We start from the raw sequence: 24,314 nt of genomic DNA, 5'->3' as shown, positions 1-24,314 counted from the left end.
ATTTCTTTTTTTCCTCCCCCCTGTTTAAAAAATCACAACTTGTCCCGCAAAAAAACAAGCCCTCATATGGCCATGTCAATGGAAAAATGAAAAAGTTATGGCTCTTGAGACGCAACTGCAAAACTAGTTGAAATTCAATGATTAGACCATTTTAAAAAACCTGCCCTGGTGGGCACGACAGGGTGGTAGGAAACCTGCCACTCAAGGGGTTAAAGCAACAAGCATACTTCTTGGTATCCTTCCTTGGTTATTCCAAAATGAAAACTTAAGACTGAAGTTAAGGATGTGTTCTTCCACTCCATTCATCGCTATGCAAATGCGATAGTCGAGTGCTCTATTTGGTGGTCCCATAGTGATGAACAGAGCAGCTCCCATTCTCAATTGGGAAAAGTTGAGGGTTTGTCCACTCATTTGATCATCCATGAAATGCACATGTCTTTACCCCAAAAACTGATGAAAACGCATCATATAGGTTATAGTGGATTAAGCATAGTCAAACTATGCATATGTTTGACTACGTATAGCAAGGCATACACTTCTGTGCGTTGTGTGTTTTTTTTTTTTTTTTTTTTTTTTTTTTTTTTAATACTGTGTAAACGATCCTAAAAACGTAAACCTCTGCTTACAATCGCTTTACTTTTACCCTTTTTTTTTCTTCAATGTACGTTTCTTGTATACGTGGAAACATACATGAATGTGCTAGTGGGGACAGGCCCTTACTTCTTGGGACAACCTTTTTAATAATGTTAACTACTTTTTGTTTTGTCCACAGAAATTGGTGAGGAATGCCGCCTTTGGTAATTTTTTTGGAGTTCTTGCTCTATTTCAGTCAGGTCGGCTTGCTAAGGTAAAACTTTTAAGTGATATTCCATATGCATAAGTACAAGTGTTCTAGTCATTCATAGTTTTCCTGTATTTATGCACTGAGTTTGGTTTATGTAAAAAATGTACACCTCTTCCACATGACTACTACTCTTAACAAAACCCAAAACATTTCTCGTGTATTGTAGATTTGTGTATATGTAAAATGGAACTAGTTTAAACACAATCTTTGAATAAAATCTAACATAAAAGACCATATAAAATGTTGTTTTGACAGGATCCCAAAGTATTGCTGCCGTGTGTGCAGTTACTGCAGAGCTTGGCTGCGTACAGAGAACACCTGAAGGATTTACCACGGAAGACTTTGGTGGACATACTCTCAGAGGTTGGATTTCTATGTGCTTATCACATTTTTCTCTATGTTCCTTGCTTTATACTTAACAGAGTAGTGATGAAAAATACTAATTGTTACAAACAGGGTTTAAGTTCTTAATTATTTTAATTTTCTCATAAAACATAATCTAAAAATATTGAGATATTAAAAACAATACCCCCACCCTTTCCCATTTCTTGTAAGATAGTAGGCTCACTCAATGAATTCACAACCTTCCCAATGAGCCTGACATATCTGATAATAGATACTATGAGAGATCTAAGTGGAATCATGAAGTCTATAATTTGACTGGATAAAAATTCCTCAGTGAATGTCTTCCATTCACACAAGGTAACATTGATTTCCAGACATTTAAAAATAAGATTGTCCTGGGTCTGGCTCATATACTGTGTCAAATACAGTAGAACCTCAACTAACGTCATTAATTCATCCAAAAGCAATGGACTTGGGTAGAAATCAATGTTAGTTGAGGACCATTTCCATAGGAATTAATGTAAATCCAATTAATTGGTTCTAGACATTCCAAAAAACACACCAAACCCCATTAAATAGAGAATAACTCTGGTTTTTAATAACAAAAACAATAACAATACTGAATGAATATAAAACACAACTGTAAAGAATAAATTAACACTTAACATTTGACATAGGACTGCAGGGACATCATTATAGCAGTACGTATCACTGTGTTATCTGTGCTTTGACATAGGACTGCAGGGACATTATTATAGCAGTATGTATCACTGTGTTATCTGTGCTTTGACATAGGACTTCAGTATTTATTTGCAAACGTTTCTTTACTGTACTCATCTGTACAGTACTTACATTTTGCAGTACAGTGGGGATTCAGGAGGCAGGCAGCGTTCAGCTGGCACTTTGGGGATTCAGCTGCTGTACTGAGTCAGGCAGGCAGGCAGACACAGCAACGTTCAGCCGCCACTGTGGAGAGGAGTAGGCACGCGCAGATGCGGGAGAAGCAGGAAGTGACAGGCATCAGCTGCGCGCCGGCACACTGAACGGCGCCCGGGGTCATGGAGCGGTCGGTGCTCTTATCTGAGGAATGCTACTTTATTTGAGGGACGCCGCTGTCCTGACACATCGACTTTAGTTGAAAACAGTGTTACTTAAGAGCAATGCTACTCAAGGGTTTACTGTATGTCTTTTTAATAGACCAAAATTTAAGGCAAGCAAAGTCTGTCTGGTGTCCTTGGGTGACGGGGAGTATTGAAGCAATAGATTGTGCATTGCATCAGTTGGAAGTGAGACTTTATCCACCTCTCATTGATGAATGCTGTCCCTGCCTGTCTCTAGCAATCTAATATTTTACTGTCCTGTTTGAAAACTCAGCCTCTCCCTTTTTTTTTTTTTTTTTTGAACAATTCTCTTAACCCTGCGAGAAGTCGGGGTGACCTTAAGATTCAAGATGTTTAGAAAATGAAAAGAATAAATCCAAGGAAGTTCTTGCTGCTTTCTATGTTGCCATTCAATCTCTTGTCAGCAAGTGTTTGCTAATGTACTGTATATACTCGAGTATAAGCCTAGTTTTTCAGCACATTTTTTTATGCTGAAAAAGCCCCCCTCAGCTTGTACTCAAGTGAGGTAAAGAAAAACCAACAAAAAACCTGCAATACTCACCTCCCAGCCTACGTCTGTGTCCCTGGCGCGATGGTCTCCTCGGCGGTGCGACAAGGTGCTTGGGACTTCTCCCTGCTCAGCTTTGAATTTCCCTGCCGTCAGCACTGTATAGGTGAGCGCTGTGATTAGATCGAGCGCCAGCCAATCACAGCTGGAGCTCGATCATTCACAGCCATTCAGTGGATGACATCACTGAATGGCTGTGATTGGCTGGCGCTTGATCTAATTACTGCGCTTACTTACACAGCGCTGACGGTGGGGAAATTCAAAGCTGAGCAGGGAGATGACATAGGGGAAAAGTCTCAAGCAGCTTGTCGCACCACCAGGGAGACCATTGCTCTGGAGACACAGACGCCGGCTGGGAGGTGAGTATTGCATTTTTTCTTTACCTAGTATATACTCGAGTATAGCTAGGCTTATACTTGAGTCAATAAGTTTTCCCAGTTTTTTGTGGTGAAACATATTGTCTCGGCTTATACTCGGGTCGGCTAATACTCGAGTATATACGGTAATTAAAATATCATCACTGAAAAATGCTGATTTAACTGTGACATTCCCCATTTTGTTTTCCCCTGTCTCCTCCACTCCCTCTGTTTCTCGACGAAAGTTCTAAAGAAATGTTAACGAACAGAGGAGACAGAGGGCAACCGTGTTCCATTTTGAGGGGAAAACCGGAAGGCAGAAACCTCAGCTTATAAACACTTGTATAGTGCATGTAAATAAGACTGGAAAAGGCCCAGGAATCCTATTTTATCCAATACAGCACCCAGTCACTGCCGCGACACACAATGAATTAAAACTTTTTTGGCGTTTAAACTTTAACTTTTTTTTTCCAGTTCTGTCCCTTCAACTTTTTATATAAGAAGTTAAAAATAATCTAAAAAAAAATCTTGATTCTGAGTCCTAGTTGCACAGATGAGATCAGGAGTTGGCCTAGCTGGAACTATTTCAATTCAGAGGTTCTACTCTTCAATTTAGTTTTTTGTTTCGTTAACTTTTTATTCCCTCTAACTTGTGGGGGATCTAAATTACAGTTTAAAAAAAAAAATGAAGTCCACTCCACTCTGCCCTGCCGGCCGTTCTGCTGATCAAGTGATCCAATGTTTTTCCACTTAAGTACGGAGATCTGGTCGCGTCACTTGTTCACTGTGACGTCTGTTAGGCAGGAGGCCAACATAATGTTTTTGGGTCAGACTTATCAAACAGCCAGCATAAGACAGCAAGTTTAGACAACTCTCTAATTAACAGTGACAATGAGATATTTCATCAAGTCTTTCTCTTAAACCATAAACCTCTATCTAACATCTTCAGGTTCCCGAATCCACATTTGAAGAGGTGCTGTTTGGGGCTCTGCATTCGGATCTGACATCAGCATTCACCACCCCGGAGCAGCTGCACTTGCTGCTTGTTGGACTGCAGAAATTTCCAAAAGTTCTCAAACCCAAAAAGCTAAAGAAGTTGCTTGGAACATCTACAGTTATTACAAAGGAAAACATCCCAAAGTAAGAGAAAAATATTGTGCTTTGTAGACAAACAAACTTTTTCTTAATTGATAGGCCTTGGCTAAACTCTTAACTGAAGTAGTTTGCATTTTGCATGTGTGTGAGTGGATCTGCAGCTGTAGCCCAACAATGGGGCACTAGATGGCAGTACTTGTATGACTGAACGTTGAACATTATACCTGAAATAGGTTCAAATTCTAAAGGATTTGTTTTTTCTATACGTTGACTATTAGTTTACTCACAGGTTCCTTTTGATGAAGCAGCCTTTCCTCTAAGGTTGCCATGAAGCTTTCACACTGACATATTTGAACTGTTCTTTTTTTTTTTTCTTTCTTTCTTCCTCTCCAGGTTGGTGGACGTGTTAAAAATGGCTGCTAAGTCTGTAAAGAAAGAGCAGCACTTACCAGAAGTAGCTCTTGATGTCTTAAAGATTGCTGTGAAAGAAGGGGCTTTTGAATTATTTTGGGAGGAAGTCGTGGAGCATGGGTTAATGGAGGAAGAGTCTGGGCCATGCGTGTATGTGTTTTTTAGTGATCTATCTTGCCTTCTGTTTTATTTAACCACCTTTTGTAATTTTATAAAGTTTTTTCTGTCATCAGACAGATCGTTTTAATAAAGGTAGCTAGAACTGGGGTACATTTACGCAGACAACTATCGTTCCTGTGCTTTCACAGAGCTCAGTCTATGGGAAAATAAAAAAGTTATAGGACTTTGAATGCAGCGATTCAGAAAAAAAAATTTTCCCCCCAAAAAAGGGCTTTTATTGCGGAAGAGTGGAAAAAAAAAGACTTTTAGTATCGTTGTAATCGCACCGACCAGCAGAAAAAAAATGTATTATCATTTATGCTGCATGATTAATGCTGTAAAAAATAAATCTATGGCATAATTGATATATTTTCTCTCCCTGCTCTCATAAAAAAATAATAGAAGTTTTACAATGTAGTCTATGTACCTAAAAATGATACCAATAAAATCTACGATTCGACGCACAAAACACAAGCCCTTATACGGCCACGTCGATGGAAAGTTAAATAAGTTATAGAGATTAAAGACCGCCAAAAATCGTTGCCTCCTTGTGCTCAAAATAGGCCATTTCCTTTAAGGGGTTAAGTTGGCTAAAATAAAGCAGCTAGTGAGCCATTTCTCACTTAGTACCCTGTCGGAAACTGCGTCTGCACTGGACAGCAATTGCATTTCCACCTCCCACCCCTACAGTCTGATAGTTGACCCATATAAAAGTACCCTAAATAAGAGAGCCTAGTGAAGCATCCACTAAGCACCCCTCTCATGTGAGTGAGGTGGGGATGGGGTAATGACTATTTTCTTTGAGTCTTATTAAATCGTCAGATATGCTAAAAAGGTACACTTGTTTCCCTTTATAAAAAATAAAGCTAACCATAAGGCTGGGTTCACACTGCACGGATTTGCCGCGGAAATTCCTTCCGTAATTTCGCCGAGGCAATTCCGCCCTCGGCCGCTAATCCTGGAATTGGCCAGCCATGTGCATGAGATTTCTCAGAAAGCTGGCAGAAGCCGGTGCTGCGGCACGCATTCGCCGGCTGCAGCGGAATAGCGAGCGGCCATACCGCTTAAAAAGCTGCGGCTAAGTGTCGCGGGTTTTGAAGCAGCGCTTCTCCTGGTGGAAATCTTGCGGTTTTTCGCTGCGACCAACTCGCGAGATTTCCGCCAGGATTCTGGTGTGTATGAACCCAGCCTAAGCCTCCACCTGGTAATATGCTACTTACAACTGTTTTGAATACACCCTTTTAGTGCATTTTGACATCAGATGGGTGTCCCCCAGTTGGGACCCCCTCTATAAGCTAGAATGAGCTCTGTCGGACCTGACGTTTCCATGTATTACATGTTGGCCATTATTTTAAATGCTTGGCATCTAATATTTCATCTGCAGCAGCTGCTGTGGGGAAAATGTATGGTTGGTCAAATGCAGGTTCCTTCGAAGAGAATAGCTGAATGTTAGTTTAGGGAAAAATGCTGCACCAGCTTCATTCTTAAAGGAAAGAGAACCCCTTTAACGTTAGCAGTATGCATAAAACTGAGGTTTAGGTTATGCTTTATAAAGTTATTTGCAAACTTTAGAAAATTAACTTTTCTTGATCTTCGAACTTGTTCTGCCAATTCTGCATCTACTACTAAGTAACTAGGTTTGTTTCCTTCAGTTACCTGTGTTATAGACTGCTTGGAGCTGCTTTGCCTCTTCTGGATAATGATCAGTTAGAAGTGCTACTTCGGAGAAATATCATGTTACGTTATGGGGACCATGTTGTTTCAAATCAGGTAAGAGAATTGGATTTCCTGTAAGAAAGCAAACATTATGTAGAAAATGTATGCATGTACAAAGATTCTGAAAATGTACTACAATACCTAATGATTGGAATATAAGGAACAAGGGGATGAAAGCCTGTGATTCCAAGACTTATTTCTGCGGGAGAACCCCTAAAGAACTTTTTCATTTCCAGAGGATCACCTATGTTTAATTCTGCCACAAAGAAGCTTGGTGTGGGGGGAAAAGTGAAAACCACCTGTAATTATTTCCTAGCCCTATATTGTGCCTGAGATGTGTTAGGGTTCTTTTACATGTAAAGATAATCTTTCAAACAGCAGAAAGACTTAGCAGTGTATTTGCATAAAGTGTTAATGGCTATTAACAATTTAAGCAACTTTATTTGCATGTAAAAGGACCTTTTAATCATCTTTTTTTTTTCCTCCAGGAGTTGTTTACTCAGCTGGGCGTGTGTGAAACACACCCAGCTGAGCAGACATCTGCTGGCAGATTCCATTGTTCTCCTTGTAGCAGAGTACACAGTGTACTGATTATGTATGCAAAGCAAACAGTCAGTACACTGTTATCATGTATTCTTTTGGAAACAGAGCGAAATTCATTCAAATAGAACGAATTTGCTGATTCTTTCAGCGGCTTGAGCATTGAATTTAGTGCGGACTGAAATACATCGTACAAACAAAAAGTGCACGATGCCCGCATGTGCATGTAATGATTATTGCTCATTTTCGACTGTTTGAACAAATTGTGAGCGATAATCGTTGTGTATAAAAGGGCCTTTATTCTGGCTTAGATCTTGTTAACATCAGGCCTTTTTTGTTGGGTATTCATCACAGCCTCCATTTAACAAACAGGGGCGTCCTTTACCCATAAACTATAATGTCATGAGCCCTTCAATAGGTTTTCATGACATATCCTTTAAACAGATGCCATTATACCATCTGGATTGCTATTGCCACTGTTAGTATTACGCCACAGGAATCGAAAAAATAACAGCTTTTTTTTTTCCTTGACTCCTACTGGGTAAAATAGCATAACCTACTAGGTCATTTCGTACTTTTTGGTGTACTTGTGCATTTCAGCTAGACAGAGGCCAAGAGGATGCTCTTTTGGCCTCTGACTAAAAGAGATCTGGGGAGACATTTGGCAATAGATATTTAGAGGGGTTATCCGCGGGCATAGTGTTACACAAAAGCTTGCTCAGCTTACAATAGTAAAATCACAGACTACATACTCTTTCTACTACGCTTCCCTGCTGCTGCCGCCGCTGCCTCTCTTGGTCCAACTGAACTTGGTCCACTCTTCCGGGAGGGGAGTGGAGACAACCGACACTGGGTTACATGAGCACTGCTGCTATTCACCAGCTGAAGGAAGACGGTGATTGGCTGTAGCGGTCACCTAGTCCTTTTGTTGGGGTCATCATCGCTGGCTCCCTACAACCAGTAGTAAAGACCAACCGAGTCGGAGAGTCAGCGACACAGCAGCGGCAGGTGAGTATGTAGTCTTTTGAATTTACTGCTGCAAGCTTTTGTGTAACACTCTGTCCCCAAATACTCCCAAAAGGAATAGCTATATGAAGGCAATCCTATTCCAATGCATTTTATTAACAAGAAAACTGATTTAAATTAAAATTGCAGATTAACTGAAACCACAGTAGTACAGGCCAAAAAATTGTACACCCCAGCGTGGTTTAAGGATGCGATATTACTGTTGTCTTTTTATGGACTTGCATTTTTTTTTTTGTTTCCCACAAAGCCTTCAGATCGTTTTAAATTTGCGCCAGAGATGGAAACCTATGTTGATAAATTTCTCGAAAGTTGTGACGATTCTGAGAAGCAACTGACAGTTCTTATTGGCTTCTCCTCGCTAACTAACAAAGGATACCCAGTGGTGCCCAGCACATGGAAAGTAGTAAGACATGTCTCACTCATCGCTCTGCAGAAGTATATCGGCTGGTTGAAGAACATGTTTCTGATGCCAAACATTGATTCCTTGTTGGATTTCTCTACCAAGAGACAGAAGGAAAACCAAGAGCACCCAGACACGTGAGATTTTTATTTGTTTTAATTTTTATTCAGGTACGGCTCTGAAAAAAGGATTTTTGCAGTCAACGTAACATCTTTCTTGTAGTTAATGTTGATGGACGCAGAAACCATGAGGTGTTCTAAAGGTCCCTGGGGTGGGGGAAAAAAAAGAAGAAAGGGAAAGTGTCTAGTATAGATGACTGAGGCACCACTGCCTGAGACATAAAAGTTCACCTTCACTGATGCAGAAGAGTACACCCTGCAAATGTAGAGAGAGTGAGAATGGCCAGAGTCTGATGAGTACATCCTGGCAGTGCGCTACCACCTAGGAGGAGTGCATTATAATCTGGAAAGGGGGATCCCATGAATTCTGGCATTATGCCTTGTATTAGCATAACTTGCATTATGCCTCGCTTAACTGTTTACTTTTTATTAGCTGCTTTACTAGGTCTTGTGTATTTCTATGGTGACAGTGTATATAGAGATCTCTAGAGATCTAGATAGATAGATTATGCTGTGACCATGCAAACACGCAAGATCTAGTAAAGCAGTTAATAAAAGGCTATCTAATAAGTTATGCTGCTCTGTGTACAACATAAAGATAAGTGCACATAGCAAGTTGGGTAAATAAAACATCAGGAGAGGCAGAGATTATGTACACACTGACTGCAGATCTGAGAGCAGTGTGAGTGCAGGGAAGATGAGCCTATGAAGACAGCCCTTCCCCACAGCTAAGAAATATCCTAATGTCCCACTTGCTAGAGAAGCTGCCTAACAGCAGGCATCCATGCTTTCATACTGGTAATTGACATCTGAGTAGAACTGATCTAGGCCCCTCAGTGTAGCTCCACATGCTCTAGTACTTGATCAGGGGAGATTGATATAGATTATGTTCATCTCTATATGCACCTTGAACTGGCCTGTTGACGTCTGACCATTGGTGAGTGAGGGGGAACATGGTGACTTCCTCTTGGCACGTCCTATGAACATCCCACAGTACCATCCTTGGCTCACCATGACACATAATGGAATTCGGCATTAGCGGTGTTTTACTATAATTAGAATTTTTCTGGCCGTTTGATCTGGCAATGCCTTACTAGTAACAATATAAATTGTGGATGACGTAATGTAACTTACCTAGTTCTCTTGTGTGTGTGTGTGTGTGTGTATATATATATAAATATAAATTTTTTTTTTTCTTTATCCTCAGAATAGACCACTTTGTGTTTAGACAAAGAAAATGGATTATTCCCCGCCTTACTAGCATCATTGAGAATCCCCTGGTAAAAAGACAAGAGAGCCAAGTAATGGACATTGCACGGTAAGTGGAAATGGCAGATGATTACCTACTTCCTTTTGTCTTCGTATTACGGCCCTTTTAGAGGGGACGATTGTCGGGCAAACGTTGCCCGACACTCTTCCCTGCACATACTAGCTCCCGTGCACCTGCATGGGAGCAAGTATCGTTATCTCTCAGCCGGGAGGCTGCAGGGGATTTCTCTCCTCGCGCTCCCCCGCCACTCTCCATTGACTTTACATAGCGGCCGATCACTACTGAACAATATTTACACTGAAGATCAGCGATCATCTCATCATCCATAGTTTATGCTGCATAACATCCTGAACAATGAGCTGATCACTCAGTGTAAATAGCGGCCATTCAGTATTGAACGGCTGTGTTATGTCAATTGAGAGGGGCGGGGGAGAGCGAGGAGAGAAATCTCCTGCAGCCGCCTCGTTCCCCTGCTGGCTGCTCCTAGAGTGAGCCAGCGATACTAGCTCCTGTGCAGGAGCACTGGAGCGAGGACACGTAGATGATTGTCGGGCATCGTTTGCCCGACATTCGTCCCGTGTAAACCCAGCTTTATATATTTTCTTTTCACAAGAGTTTTCTTTGTTCTCAAATTGTTGTGCATGAGCGAATGCTGTATGTTGATTTGTATTTTATCTCATGCAGGTTTATATTATTCCATGCTTTCTTTTATGCCAAAAAATCAGTCTCTGATATTCCAGAAGCAGAAGCACGTTTGTCTGTGCCTTTGGATGACCGAACACGGTCACAAATGGCTGATGCCTTTTTTAGGTGAGTGTCTTTGTGATTTTTCTAATATCGGTTGTTATTACTCTGACAATATATGAACAATTATTGTTCATGCAGGATCCAGGTTTTTGTTAGTAGAATAAAGGCCGCAAATATTTCTAAATATTTGTATTCTTTTTGCTCACGTACATCCTTTTTTTTTTTTTTTTTCTTTTAAGTACAAGCGCAAGAGTTATCTTTGTTTTTTTGATTTTTTTAAAACAGGCATGAGAGGAAATAAAAAAAAAAAAAGCATACTTGCTTGTCTTTAGTGCCCACCCGTACCTTTTTCCCTTGTGGAACATGGGGCAGCAGGAGGCACTCGGCTAGGTCCCAGGGGGATGGCTGAAGACAGATGAGCATGCTTTCTTTTTTTTTTTTTTTTTATTTTCACGCATGCCCAGCTTCTAATTTTTTTTCTTTTTTCATGTAAAACTACTCACTTTTTGAAGGCTGTGGACACCTTTATGCATGGAAAATCAGTACACACATTTCCAAGTCCTGCAAAAAAATGATGCACTTATCTGTTTTTTACTTTGAATTTTCATTCTCATGCACTAAAAACACCCTTAGGGCTCATGTCCACGGGCAAAATAATAATTAAAATCCGCAGCAGATTTTAACTCTTCTCCTGTCCGCGGATCCGCACCCCATAGGAATGCATTGACCACCCGCGGGGTAGATAAATACCCGCGGATGGTCAATAAAAGGGATTTAAAAAAAAAATGGAGCATGAAAAAATCTGGACCATGCTCCATTTTCATGCGGCTCTCCCGCTGGGACGGCTCCCGCAGGGCTTCTATTGAAGCCTATGGAAGCTGTCCGGATCCGCGGGAGACCTAAAATAGGAATTTAAAAGAATTTACCCATCCAGAGCGGACCGGGAAGGTCTTCTCTTCCTCACGGCCGCATCTTTCTTGCTTCGGCTCGGCGGATGTGCCCGGCGCATGCGCGCGGCAGGTCGGCGACGTGCCGCAGCCGTGACGAGTTCATCCGCCAGCCGAAAAAGAAGATCCGGCCGTGAGGAAGAGAAGACTTTCCCCGCCCGCTACGGATGGGTAAATTCTTTTAAATTCCTATTTTCAGCGCTCATGTCCGCGGGGCAGGAGGGACCCGCTGCAGATTCTCCATGTAGAATCCGTAGCGGGCCTGATTTTCCCCGTGGACATGAGGCCTTAGGCCTCCTACCTGCTTGCGTTTTTTAAACGCTTCGATATTGCTGTTTTGTTTTTTTTTTAACGAAAAGGTTATTTTGACTTTCTAATGTTAAAAACGCATCTCACAAAAATAGCACAGCACCAACTTGCGATGCGTTTTTAACATTAGAAAGTCCCATTGACAATCGCAGTAAAAAAATGCAAGTGGGTAGGAGCCCTTATACATACTGTGCCTCAAGTCATTCACTTAGATTTGTTCCCGGCGTTGATCAGCACAAACTCAGCTCACCCTCTACTCTCCTCTGTCAGAGGCTGTGTAGCCTCGCCCACTTAGTACTACCCAGCTATCTCTCCTTTTACTATTTACTAATGGGAGATAGGTTGGTGGTGGAACAGGTAAGCAGGTGTAGTTGATTACAGCACAGTGCTATCCCTAGATCAAATTGCAAGGTGCTGGGGTAATAAGCTGGGCTAAAAACACAGCCTTAGGCTGCATTCCCACGAACTTATATCGGCTCGGTTTTCACGCCGAGCCGATATACGTCGTCCTCATGTGCAGGGGGGGGGGGGGGATGGAAGAGCCAGGAGCAGGAACTGAGCTCCTGGCCCCTCTCTGGCCCCTCTCTGGCCTATTTGCAAAGGGGAGAGGCGGAACGGGGGTGGGGCTAAGTGGGTAGAATTAGCCCTGCCCCCGTTCCGCCTCCTTTCATTGCAAATAGTGCAGAGGGGCGGAGAGGAAGCAGAGGGGGCGGGAGCTCAGTTCCTGCTCCTGGCTCTTCCATTCCCCCCCTCTGCACATGAGGACGACGTATATCGGCTCGGCGTGAAAACCGAGCCGATATACGTTCTTGGGAATGCAGCCTTAGGCTAAAGGATCTGGGAATGTTTATCTTACAAAAAGAGGAGACTTAATAACTGTCTACAAATATCTGATTGGCTGTCACATTGTAGTGGGATCTGCTATATTCTCATTTGCACAAGGAAAGGCTAGAAGCAATAGGTTGGAAAGCGAAAGAGAGGAGACAGGGCTCTGTGCTTCTCTTCCTGAATTTTTTGCCTCTTTTGCTGCTGGCTTCCCCCCCCTTCCCCAGCCATCCATATTATTGTCTCCTGTAGTACAAATAACTGTGCATCTGCTAAACGCTAGCTAGTGTCATTGCACAATGCCAGTGAGCATCATTACTTCCTTCCATGGATAAATTATCGTATGCTTCTAAACGCTGGGTCCTAGGCAAGTTGGGATATTTCTTGCACTCAGCCTTCTATTTTCCCCCTTCTGGAAGGGTGACTGCATACGGCCAGCGTACATTTGCACTATTTGCTGTCTACCACACTATTCCCTAACTCGAGGCTCGATTAAACTTTTACCCAGTTTTTGCTTAATAACGGACAGCTCATATTTTCCTCTAGGCAACATGTTGTACTGTCGCTAGATTGACGTAATTAGAGTACCAACCACCAGTTAGACTACGGTTAGTCTCTGTATATCACATAATGTTGCCCGGATGGGCATTTTTTCCATGTTTGTATTTCTAGAGACAGGCTAGCTAGTTGCTGGCTGATCGTTCCCTCGGCGAAGGTTATATGACGGATGTTAATACACACTTGTTGTCAACATTCTTTTGTCACCTTTTCTTTTTTCCATGAACAGATTATTACTGCGCTACAATCTGAGCTCTCCGGGTAGCACAGTGGCCAATGTACCGCAACATAACAGCCAGGTCCTGAACTTTACCTTTAGGCTAACCGTTTCTGACCATCTTGTACCTTTAAGCAGGTGTCCTCCAAATAATGCTTATCCAAGCTTCTCTGGGTAACGAGGATAGAAGATTCTCCATCCTTCTGTAGATTTGTTTGCTTGGTATGGTTTACTCACTCTTCTGGCTGATCCCGCTCAGCAAGCACCACTATTGTTAATCATTCACTATGTCCCTTTCCATAGAGGAGTGATTGCCTTGTCTGGCCACAGTATCGGATAACCTACACATTTAAGGAGCATCAGGCAGTTGCTCTATTTTGTTCTCATTGTCAAGCTTTTTTAACCAGAATATATCGCCCGCTACCTTTTTGGTACAGCTACTGCTGTATTGCCTATTCGTCTTTCCTTGCATCAGCCTCTTCAGATAACGGATGCCCCTGAATGTATGATCAAGGGACCACCTCTGCGGTCTCCTCAGTAACGTGGCTTTTACTCCAGTTTGCCACATTGTTTCCACTGGGTAAGATCATCAATGTTGGCAAATATGCAGCTTCAAGGAGCTGTATGCTTTGTAGCGCCTGCTAATTTTCATTTGTCTACTAGGGAGGGAACTTTTATCTAATACACCAGTACCTACAATTGAGCTATTCAGCACAAGTTCAGTTGCCAGCCCTTGTCTTAGTGCACACGGAGAAAATATTTTTTCCTCTTCAAATTTTCTCAAACTGAGCATGAGCCTTTGTCAGACTGATCTTTACCCATAGGGGTGCAAGTCTTCATTCATATGTGACTTTACAGAAAAAAAAAAGTTTTTAAAATGACACAATTGCCAAAAAAATTAAAATCGTAATTTTTTTCTCTCTGTTTTGCTTAGATTCATTCAAAAACTGTAGAGTCAAAATAAGCAGTACACCCCTAGATTAATTCATTAAGGGGTCTAGTTCTCAATATTGGTTCATTTGTCGGTTTCTCCATCATTTTGGCAGCTCAAGGGCTCTACAAGTGTAAAACAACACTTCACGCAAAATGTTGTTTCTGAAAGCCACCGGCTGCTTCTTTTCTTTTTGGGCCCTGTTGTGCATAGAGACATATTAGGGCCACAACGGGTATGCCTCTGAACAGGACAAACGGGGTTATCCATTTTGGGGTGTATATCCTCATTTTCATGTGCACTATAGAGGAAAAAAATGTATTTTAAAATGACATATTTGCAAAAATATGGAATTTTATTTTTTTCTCCTCTAAATTGTATTAAAGGGGTTGTCCCGCGAAACAAAGTGGGGGTATACACTTCTGTATGGCCATATTAATGCACTTTGTAATGTACATTGTGCATTAATTATGAGCCATACAGAAGTTATTCACTTACCTGTTCCATTGCTAGCGTCCCCGTCTCCATGGTGCCGTCTAATCGCCCGATTAGACGCACTTGCGCAGTCCGGTCTTCTTCCTTCTGAATGGGGCCGCTCGTGCCGGAGAGCGGCTCCTCGTAGCTCCGCCCCGTCACGTGTGCCGATTCCAGCCAATCAGGAGGCTGGAATCGGCAATGGACCGCACAGAAGACCTGCGGTCCACCGAGGGTGAAGATCCCGGCGGCCATCTTCACAAGGTAAGTCAGAAGTCGCCGAAGCGCGGGGTTTCGGGTAAGTACTGGACGGTTTGTTTTTTTTATGCCTGCATCGGGTTTGTCTCGCGCCGAACGGGGGGGGGGCTATTGAAAAAAAAAAAAAAACCCGTTTCGGCGCGGGACAACCCCTTTAACCCTCGAAAAAGAAAAAAAACTGGTTCAAAATACCCTGGACCCCCCTCAGTGAATATCTTAAGGGGTGTAGTTTTTAAAATGGGGTTATTTGTGGGGGTATCTATCATTCTGACACCTATGAGCCTTTGCAATCTTGGCTTGGTGCAGGAAAACAGTGTTGCTCAAAATGTTGACAAGTAATGTTAAATTTGGTTTAAAAAAAAACTAAGCTCTTCGAATGTGCATCCAGAATAAACTAAACAGATGGAAATATGTCTTATCAAAAATTTGTGCAGTATGTTTGCACATATTTGAGATACTACACTTAAATGTGAAAAAACTACATTTTTTTTTCAAAATTTTCCTAATTTTGGCACTTTTAAGAAATGTACACAAATTCTATCGGTCTATTTTTACCACCTAAATGAAGTACAACATGTGGTGAAAAGACAGTGTCAGAATGCCTTGGGTATGAAAAACCTTTACAGAATTATTCTATGTTAAAGTGACATATGTTAGATTTCCAAAATTTGGCTCCATCACTAAGACGCAAACGGGCTGCGTCACTAAGAGGTTAAGAACATCCAGTAATTGGATCCTTCATACCCTCTTTCTGAGTCCAATAACCTATGTCTTTCTAATATCCAACTCTTTTGAATGTTTATGTAATAATCCGCACGCGGGTAATGCAGTAAACACCTTCCATAGGATAACTATGGAAAGAACAGCCCGTTGTACATGAGCGGAAAATCCCTTACGATTTTCCGCTTGCATCTAAAAATCGCGGCATGCAGCAATTCTCCGTGATGAACCTATCATTAGGTATTTGCAAACTCTAAATATTAGGTGTTCATACGAACTAACTAACTTCTCAAAAATTCAGCGGATCTTTGGATTTGTGTGCTAAAATAAGAAAATGTAATATTCCTTGAAAATGGTACGATTAATGTTTTTCAACATTTTATTCCAGCTTGTTGTTTAATCTGAATGTCATGCCTGTATCAAGAGAAGGTCCGGATGCTGATACGATAAAGGAGAGGCATGTGAGCGGTGTTATGGCCGATGGCAGCTTGTGGATTCATTGCATGGTGCGCTATGCAGACGAGTTACTTTCACATAGAAAGTCTATAGTGGCTGTTAAACCATTCAGTGAAGAACAGAAAGACGCTTGGGCTCGGTAAGGCAGCTACAGTCAAATTAAGGGGGTTGCTCAGGAATGGTACAGAATGGCTACTATCAGTGCAGCCTGTAGCGATCCGTCTTAGGATGGGAGAATGTAAGTCCAAAACGGAGGGGGAAGGGGGGGGGCGAGGCAGCTGGCAAGAGTGAGCCTGACTACACTGTTCTGAACAGTGTCGGGCACTGGCCCTACCCTCTTTTCCCTCTGGTCCGCACATGCTTTCTTTATTGTCGCAGATTTGCACAGACAGCAGCTATTTTGGGGCATTGTTGTACAAATTGGTTAATGTTAATTTTCTATACTTCATCCACTGATGTTGAATGAAAATGAAAAATGTTCTATACATAATATTTGTCAAAGTGTTTTTTTCCCCCTGTGTATTACAAGTTTCTGAACTTGTTTCACAAAAAAATAAACCATAGAGATGTAGAACATTCTTCTGTAATTTGTTGCAGAAAAACCTGCAACAAATCTACATCTGGAGAAGGGTGGTTTCACATCTGTGCCCAGGGTTCCGCTTTCCTGCTCTGGACGGAACCACAACATTGCTGAATGGATCCCATTGACTATCCAGACAAATATGAAACTTCATTGTGTTTTTGAAGAACATCTTTCGTGAAAATGTAATTTATTATGTTTTTGACTAATGGTTAGACTGACTCCAAGAGTGACGTCACATTGTGACGTTTTCTTGGCAGACTGTTTTTGTGCGGTGGTTTGCCATTGCCTTCCCCAGTCATCTTTTACCCCCCAGCAAGCTGGGTACTTATTTTACTGGAAGGATGGAAGTCTGAGTCAACCTTGAGCCGGCTACCTGAACCATGCAGGGATTGAACCCGCAACCTTCGTGAGTGAGAGTTTAGGACTGCATTCTGCTGAGCCACACGAGGCTAGTGTTTTTTTTTATTGTAAATAAACTTTAAATTATGAGAGCAGACCACTCTGTCTTATGATGTGCTCAAAGCCCTTGCAGAACATCTACAAGCACCACCACCTACTAGATTTTTTTCATGGAACAGGTGCGAAGACCGTAATCATATGTTGCCTCTTGACCATTCAGTTTAAGAGACACCTTTGATGTACATTGTCTGGGATACCATTTTGTTGGCTATACACTTTTAACTATTGAGTAACCTGATCAGTAAATGCAGCGGAGGGTACTGTTCTTGACTGTTAGTGTGGCTTTATTAATAATGAAAAGTCTCACTGCAAAAAGTCTGTCTAGTACTAGGCTTAGTGTTCTTGCATATTGTGTCGTTCTATGCGTATTTTGCTGTAACTTACCACCTATAACAGTCTTGCCACTCTTTTATAGACCTTCCTTATAACCATATTCAGTGTATGCAGTGATTAATAACAAGCATACTTTCATACCATACCAACGTAGATACAGCAAATGGATAATTTACCTGCATGCGTTATTCAGAATTATCACTTGAGATTGTTTGTGCCTAAAATCTATGGTTTTGGCTGTTTTCTAGAATGCTGCAGCATGTGGAGGATCTCCAGAAGAAATCCAAGAAGTCGAGCAGTATGGAACTGTCCTCCTATCAGCAGTTGCTCCTGCTTGTTGGAATTCATCTTTTTAAAGTAAAATAATAGAACATACATTTACATATCGTACACCAATTTGATGAATGGATCATGTACTTGTCTTTTAGAGTTGGATTGTTAATTCCTTCTTCGTGGTAACTTTCATGTGTCTCCAAAATGATTATGCTATATGCTGCAACTCCTTTTTGTTAACTTTAGTCCAGTCAGCTGTGTTAGTTATTTGCATCTCCTCTAGACTTTAATGGCATATGGGCTGGAATAGATGACAGATCTGGGATTGGCACATTCACCACCTCATGATTGCTAAAACAAAAAGGGCTGTAGTGCTTTGCCGAGCAGTGTGCCTTTCTCGTCTATCCTTGCGGGACACAGCTGAAGATCGTGGGTATAGCTACTGCCACAAGGAGGTGGACACTAAGCCGATAAAGTGTTAGCTCTTCCTACCAGCTATACCCCTCCTGCAGGCACCAAGCTAATCCATTTTAGCTTAGTGTCCTTAGAAGGGTAGTTGCGGCCGTGTTCAGTGCGGTGCGTTTCCGAGCCGTGGAGGTAATTCTGCACTTCTCTCCAGCTGAGGATGCCTTTTTGTCAGTGAAACATTGGTTGGGGCCTAAAATTTAGACCCCAACTTCTGGCGTGCATTGGCCACTTCCCCGCGAGCAGGTCTATCTCGTCATACTCGTCCAATCATGGTGCTCTGTTGGGGAAAGACTTCCTTCCTTACCCCAATCACTGTACAGTGCGCCATTATCCTTGGATGCGATTGGTTTCCGCTTTTGCTATTATGTAAGGCCCTCCCTCATTCTCTTTCCAGTCTCAACACTTTTAAGAATGTTTTTGTTGGGACCTGTGGTGCCTACTGGATTCCAGAGTAGCATTCTGCATAGAAGAATCCAAAACGTCCTACAGGGATCCATTGGTCTATGACCCCCAAGAATAGCTCTGGATCTGGTAAGCTCTGCCTGACGACTAGCTCACCTGCTATTTTACCCATCCTGCAGTACCACTTGCAGTAGTAGGATGCAAGTTTTTATACTGAATAACTGACTGCTGCAAGTTTAGCACCATATCCAATACCATCTAAACCTCATGCATCCTTTTCCAGAAGAGTTAGTAAAGAAATGGTCATCTTCACCTGCAGTTGATCCACTAGCATCTCGTGTGGTGAAACATACCACTCTTTCTATGACTGATTCTTCATATTTTCAAGACCTGCATAACAGGAAGATTAAATCTCTAACCAAAACGTCCTTTGAGACAGTGGGTTCGACTCTTAGGCCAGTTTACACATCTACCTGGGTCAGCAAGACCATGGCTGAATGGGCCAAGCAACTGCACAAAGGTATTTTCTGGGTCTCCTCTGGATGCAGCCAGTCTCTTGGCTTGCGCCTCTGTTGCTTCAGTCGCCACGTGCTGCATCCTGTAGCTAAAATCCTGGCATGCAGATGTCTCATCTCAAAAAAAGATCCTTAACACGCTTTCCTTTTGTTGTTTTGCGACTGTTGGGCGCCAGATTAGATAAAGATATCGCTGATGCCACCGGTGGGAAAGTTCTCATCTGCCACAGAACTGATCCAGACATGTGAGAGCTTCACAGAAGAAAAGAATTCAATTTTGTTCCTTACGCTGCCCCAGTCCTTGGAGTGCTGACAGTAAGAGGGCATCACTAGAACAAAAACAAAAGTCATTTTTTAAACAGAGACCTTCCTGGCGTCCACAACTTCAACCTGCAAAATCCTCTCCCTAAATCTTCTGCATAAAGGGAGGTTCCCATCCAATTTATACAGGGTGAGGGGAGAGACTTGGTTTGCGCACGTCTCGGATGCCTGGGTTTGGGAGGTCGTTTCAGAGGATTGCATCATAGCATTTTTGGTACGACCTCCTGATCGCTTCTTCAGCTCCAGAATTCCTTTAAAGGCCAGCGCTTCTGCTTGTGCACTACACAACTGATTTTCTCAAGTTCTCATTGTTCTGGTTTCTATGCCAACCTATTCGTGGTACCCAAGACGGATGGCCCTGTCAGACTCGTTCTGGACCTGAAGAAGTTGAATTGGTATTTTAAGATCTGTCATTGCATCCATCGACATCAAGGATGCCTATCTTCATGCTCCCATCTGTCGAGCGCATCAGCAATTTTTATCCAATTTGCTAACTGGTCCAATCACTATCAATTCACGGCGCTTCCATTCGGATTGGCCACTGCCCCTCCAAGCCTTTACAAAGGTTCTAGCTTCAAGAGGAAAGTCGCCATACTCTATATAGATAATATCATGATAAAAGCCCCGACCCTGTCGGCCAACCTGGGGAGTCTCTCCACATCGCTCTGGACACCATGTCTAGCTTCAGATGGATCATCAACTACCCCAAGTTCTCCCTCTCACCGTCTCAACGTCTAGAATTCCTGGGCCGCCTCTTCGACACAGTTGAAGCCTGTGTACTACTGCTGACTCCAAAACTGCTTTGCCTCCAGAAGCGGGTACACGCTCTGCAAACTCCGAATACCGCGACAATGAGAGTGCTGGGATAGATGGTCTCCTCCTGCGAGGCTATTCCATTCGGCCAATTTCTGTGTCTTTCTCTCGAAGTGGGCTAAATCTGTAGACTCTTGATCAAAAGAACTGAATACCCTTGCAAATACAGAGCTCCCTTTGTTGGTGGCTGGATTCCCCATGGATCTATCTGGGACGCTTCTTTCTGAGCCTCTACTGCCAGGTACTCACCACGGACCCTAGTCTCTTCGGCTGCGGGGCTACTCTGTGAAGTCCAAATAGGAATCCAGATTGCTGATAAATGTGTTGAAACTTTGGGCCATTTTCCTGTCGCTTCATCACTTCGCACCCCAGTTGACAGTTTGCCCAGTTCTGGTCCAAACAGACAATACAACGGCTGTCGCATACCTAAATCATCAGGGTGGAATCTGCAGCATGAAGGTCATAGCAGAAGCAGCGAAGATGTTGACTTGGACTGAAAATCACCTTCCAGTGCTCTCTGTGGTCAACATACTGGGAGTGGACAACTGGATAGCAGACTTCCTCGGCAGGGAGACAGTTGATCAGGGAGGATGGAAGTTACATCCCAAAGTCTTTTGAGCACTTTGTGAAAAATGGGATCCCGGACGTTGAAGTGATGGTACAAAGAACCAAATTTTAAAAATTACAAAAAATCCTGCGCTCATAGGAAGAATGTATAACAGTCATATATCTAATAAGGTACTTCAAGTCAAAAGAACAGATTTGCTTTGGAGCAGGGGGATATGGTAAACACAGAAGCCCCCTCCTAATGATGGTAATCGGGATCATAAATCAGATGGAGCACACGGGAGACTCCAGCTCCATCTGATTTATGATCCCGATTGCCATCATCAGGGGGCTTCTGTATTTACCATATTCCCCCTGCTGAAGTACCTTATTGGATATACACACTCTTCCTATGAGCGCAGGATTTTTTTTAGTAATTTTTAAAATTTGTTTCTTTGTTCCATGCTCCGGGTAGCTTCCTTTCTAAAAAGTTCACTGTAATCTGTGCAGCTGTCCTCGTCCACAGTGGATGCTATTAGCATAGAAAGAGGCTACCCAGGAATTGTCAATAAGACCAAAGGTGAGGCACCTGATACCAAGTTTGGGTCCAGGTTCCCACACCAGGTGAGTCCTGAACTTTTAAAACGTTTTCCTAGGCACTTTCCTAATTTAAGTTGACCTGATGGTGTCCATAATCAATCGCAAGCTGCCAATTTTTGTGGCCAGGTCTCAGAATCCCCAAGCTCGAAATTACTCACCCTTTGCATGTATGGCTCTGTTGGTCTACCAATGGCTAGTCTGCCCCAGTCAAAGGACAAGGCCATCTCTCGCCCAAATTGTTACCACCCTACGAAATTTGCAAGCACTTCCTTGACAGTCGTCAACTTCTTATGCTGTCCTTGTGATCGGCATGCCTTCTAATTTTTATTATTTCGCATTACTTAGCAGCTGCTGGTGGACCTGTCGCTTAATGATGGCACAGGATACAGCAGGTTGCCCACTGTGCCTATTCTTTTCCCCACCCCTTTGGGTACTGCTCTTGCACATCCCAAGGTCTGCTGTTTCCCCCAAAGATGGAGACGAGAAAACAGAAATTTTGTTACTTACCGTAAAATCCCATTCTCATCATGTGTATTTCAGGGAAGCACCACTTGCCCAGTCGTTTTCTTTTTGCTAGCACTGGTGGTGTTTTTCCCCAATCGTGGATCTTCATTCTAGTCTGGTGTTCATCTAAGATTATTTGTTTCTGGTTATGGTCTGTATTGATTGACTTCATGTGTTAATTTGTTTTCTCCTACTGCTTGCATACAAACTGATTTAGCTCAGTGTCTGCAGGAGGGATATAGCTGGTGAACTAACACTCTTTGCTTAGTGTCTGCCTCCTAATAGCCGCAGCTGTTCCCAAGGTCTGCTGTGTCCCCCGATGAATGTGACTAGAGGGATTGTACAGTAAATTAACAAAAATCCGATTTTCTTTTACTCTTTAGACTCCTTTGGAGAGTATGGAATTGTTAAATGATATCCAGAACTGTTTGGAAAATGCACTGAGCAAAAAAGCCAAAAAGAAAAAAGGTTGGTTTGTTGAAGTATCTACTAAGATGTAAATCCCATACACAATGCAAAAATTGGTGTCAGGAAGTAGAAGTACCATATGCAGAGGTTGTTATGTAGTGGAGAAAAAAATGTTTATGAAGCAGTAAAACAGATCTATATGTAACTATAGAACTGTCAGTCATGAAGTTTATCATTGTCATAATATCCAAGGATATATAACTTTTGCTTTTATTGGTTTCGTAATGCAGCACTTAGCAAACTTTAAGGTTTAATCATAATATATATAATTTTTTTTAACTAAGCATATACCGCAACCGTACAAAAAATATCAAGTCTTTGAGATTGATTAATTATAAAATGACAGAAAAAGGAGGCAGCATTATCAATCAGAAGAAAACTGGCCCATTCATGGAAGGATATAATACAAATATTATGGTACAAGTGAATCCTAATATATGACATCATGATAGCGCCATCTATTAAGTGAGAATGAAAGAAGACTATAGGAATTCCACAACAGATGTTAAAGTTGCATGAGTGCATCAACAAATATGCCACACTCCCAATGTACATTTCATCCTTCCTTTTACTAAAGGATATCCTCTATATATTAGGATTTACTTCTGCCACAGGATCTGTATTATATCCTTCCGAGAATGGGACGCTTTTCTTGTGGGTGAGATATGCTGCCATTGATGAGTCTCAATAATAGTTTTGTAACATGTAGCTAACACATAATACATTAGAAGAAATACTAGAAAAAATTGTTTTAGCTGAGTAGCCTCATGTTAGATATGCCAATTTTCATATATTTTATAATGCCTCCTTAAATGGATTTTACCAGAATCCCAAGTTATCCCCTACTCACAGGAGATAACTTGTTCAGCTCTGAGACCTCAACCCATCCTGAGAACGGGTGTCTGGTGTCCCCTGTTCTCCTCATTGCGGTCTTACTGTACTGTATGCAGTGAGGAGGAGATTGAATGGAGCTCTAGTCCTGCATATGCGCTGATGCTCCATTCACTTTCAATGGGACTGCAAAGGTACACAAGTGCTTAACATTTGAATATCTCTGTCAGCCCCATTAAAATAGAGCACGGACCACGCATGCTCAGCCATACATTCAGTTTGATGTCACTGCTGGGGAGAAGTGACCCCGCAGCGATAGACAGGGGGGTACATTGGAAACCAGTTTTTGATATCCATGAGTATCTTAGGGTTGAGACCACCATGATCAGCAAGTTATTCCCAATCCTGTGGATGGAAGATAACCTGTGATCTTGGTACAACCCCTTTTAATGTAAAAAGCTGTAAACTTTCTTATAGTGTGGTGCTTTCCTAACACTTTATTTTGTTTTGTTAGCATCAACGGAACCAGAATGGGTGGAAGTGATGGTTGAAATTCTTCTGTCACTCTATTCGCAACCAAGCAAGCTTTTCAGAGTGCTATCCAAGAACGTGTTCAAGAATATTTGTCCGCACATGACCAAGAATGCCCTGCAGTTGATCCTGAATGTGTGTATTGTTAATATCTGAGTATTACAGTGCCTTACGGTGTTAGACATTAATACTAGTTAGCGCTTATGGCTGTGTTCTCACAGGACAGTGGATGCCACGTTGTTCCACTCATTGAGTGGAGAGCTGCACTGCAGAACT

General features: G+C 42.2%; 1 protein-coding gene across 1 annotated transcript in view; it reads left to right on the top strand.

The window, feature by feature from the left end:
- MYBBP1A (MYB binding protein 1a) overlaps nt 1–24,314 on the top strand; it is a 65,457-nt gene that overhangs the window by 12,409 nt on the left and 28,734 nt on the right. Inside the window, exons 4-15 of the mRNA XM_066577039.1 lie at nt 773–847; nt 1,100–1,207; nt 4,163–4,353; nt 4,702–4,869; nt 6,531–6,648; nt 8,408–8,697; nt 9,887–9,997; nt 10,634–10,759; nt 16,324–16,530; nt 18,015–18,123; nt 22,592–22,676; nt 24,022–24,173. Of these exons, the coding sequence (XP_066433136.1) occupies nt 773–847; nt 1,100–1,207; nt 4,163–4,353; nt 4,702–4,869; nt 6,531–6,648; nt 8,408–8,697; nt 9,887–9,997; nt 10,634–10,759; nt 16,324–16,530; nt 18,015–18,123; nt 22,592–22,676; nt 24,022–24,173 (1,740 nt within the window). The remainder of the gene's footprint in view (nt 1–772; nt 848–1,099; nt 1,208–4,162; nt 4,354–4,701; nt 4,870–6,530; nt 6,649–8,407; nt 8,698–9,886; nt 9,998–10,633; nt 10,760–16,323; nt 16,531–18,014; nt 18,124–22,591; nt 22,677–24,021; nt 24,174–24,314) is intronic.

This window comes from Eleutherodactylus coqui, chromosome 1, assembly GCF_035609145.1.
Source record: "Eleutherodactylus coqui strain aEleCoq1 chromosome 1, aEleCoq1.hap1, whole genome shotgun sequence".
NCBI classification, from domain to species: domain Eukaryota; kingdom Metazoa; phylum Chordata; class Amphibia; order Anura; family Eleutherodactylidae; genus Eleutherodactylus; species Eleutherodactylus coqui.
Note: the sequence above shows the minus strand (reverse complement) of the source record. Positions and strands in the feature narration are given on the sequence as shown.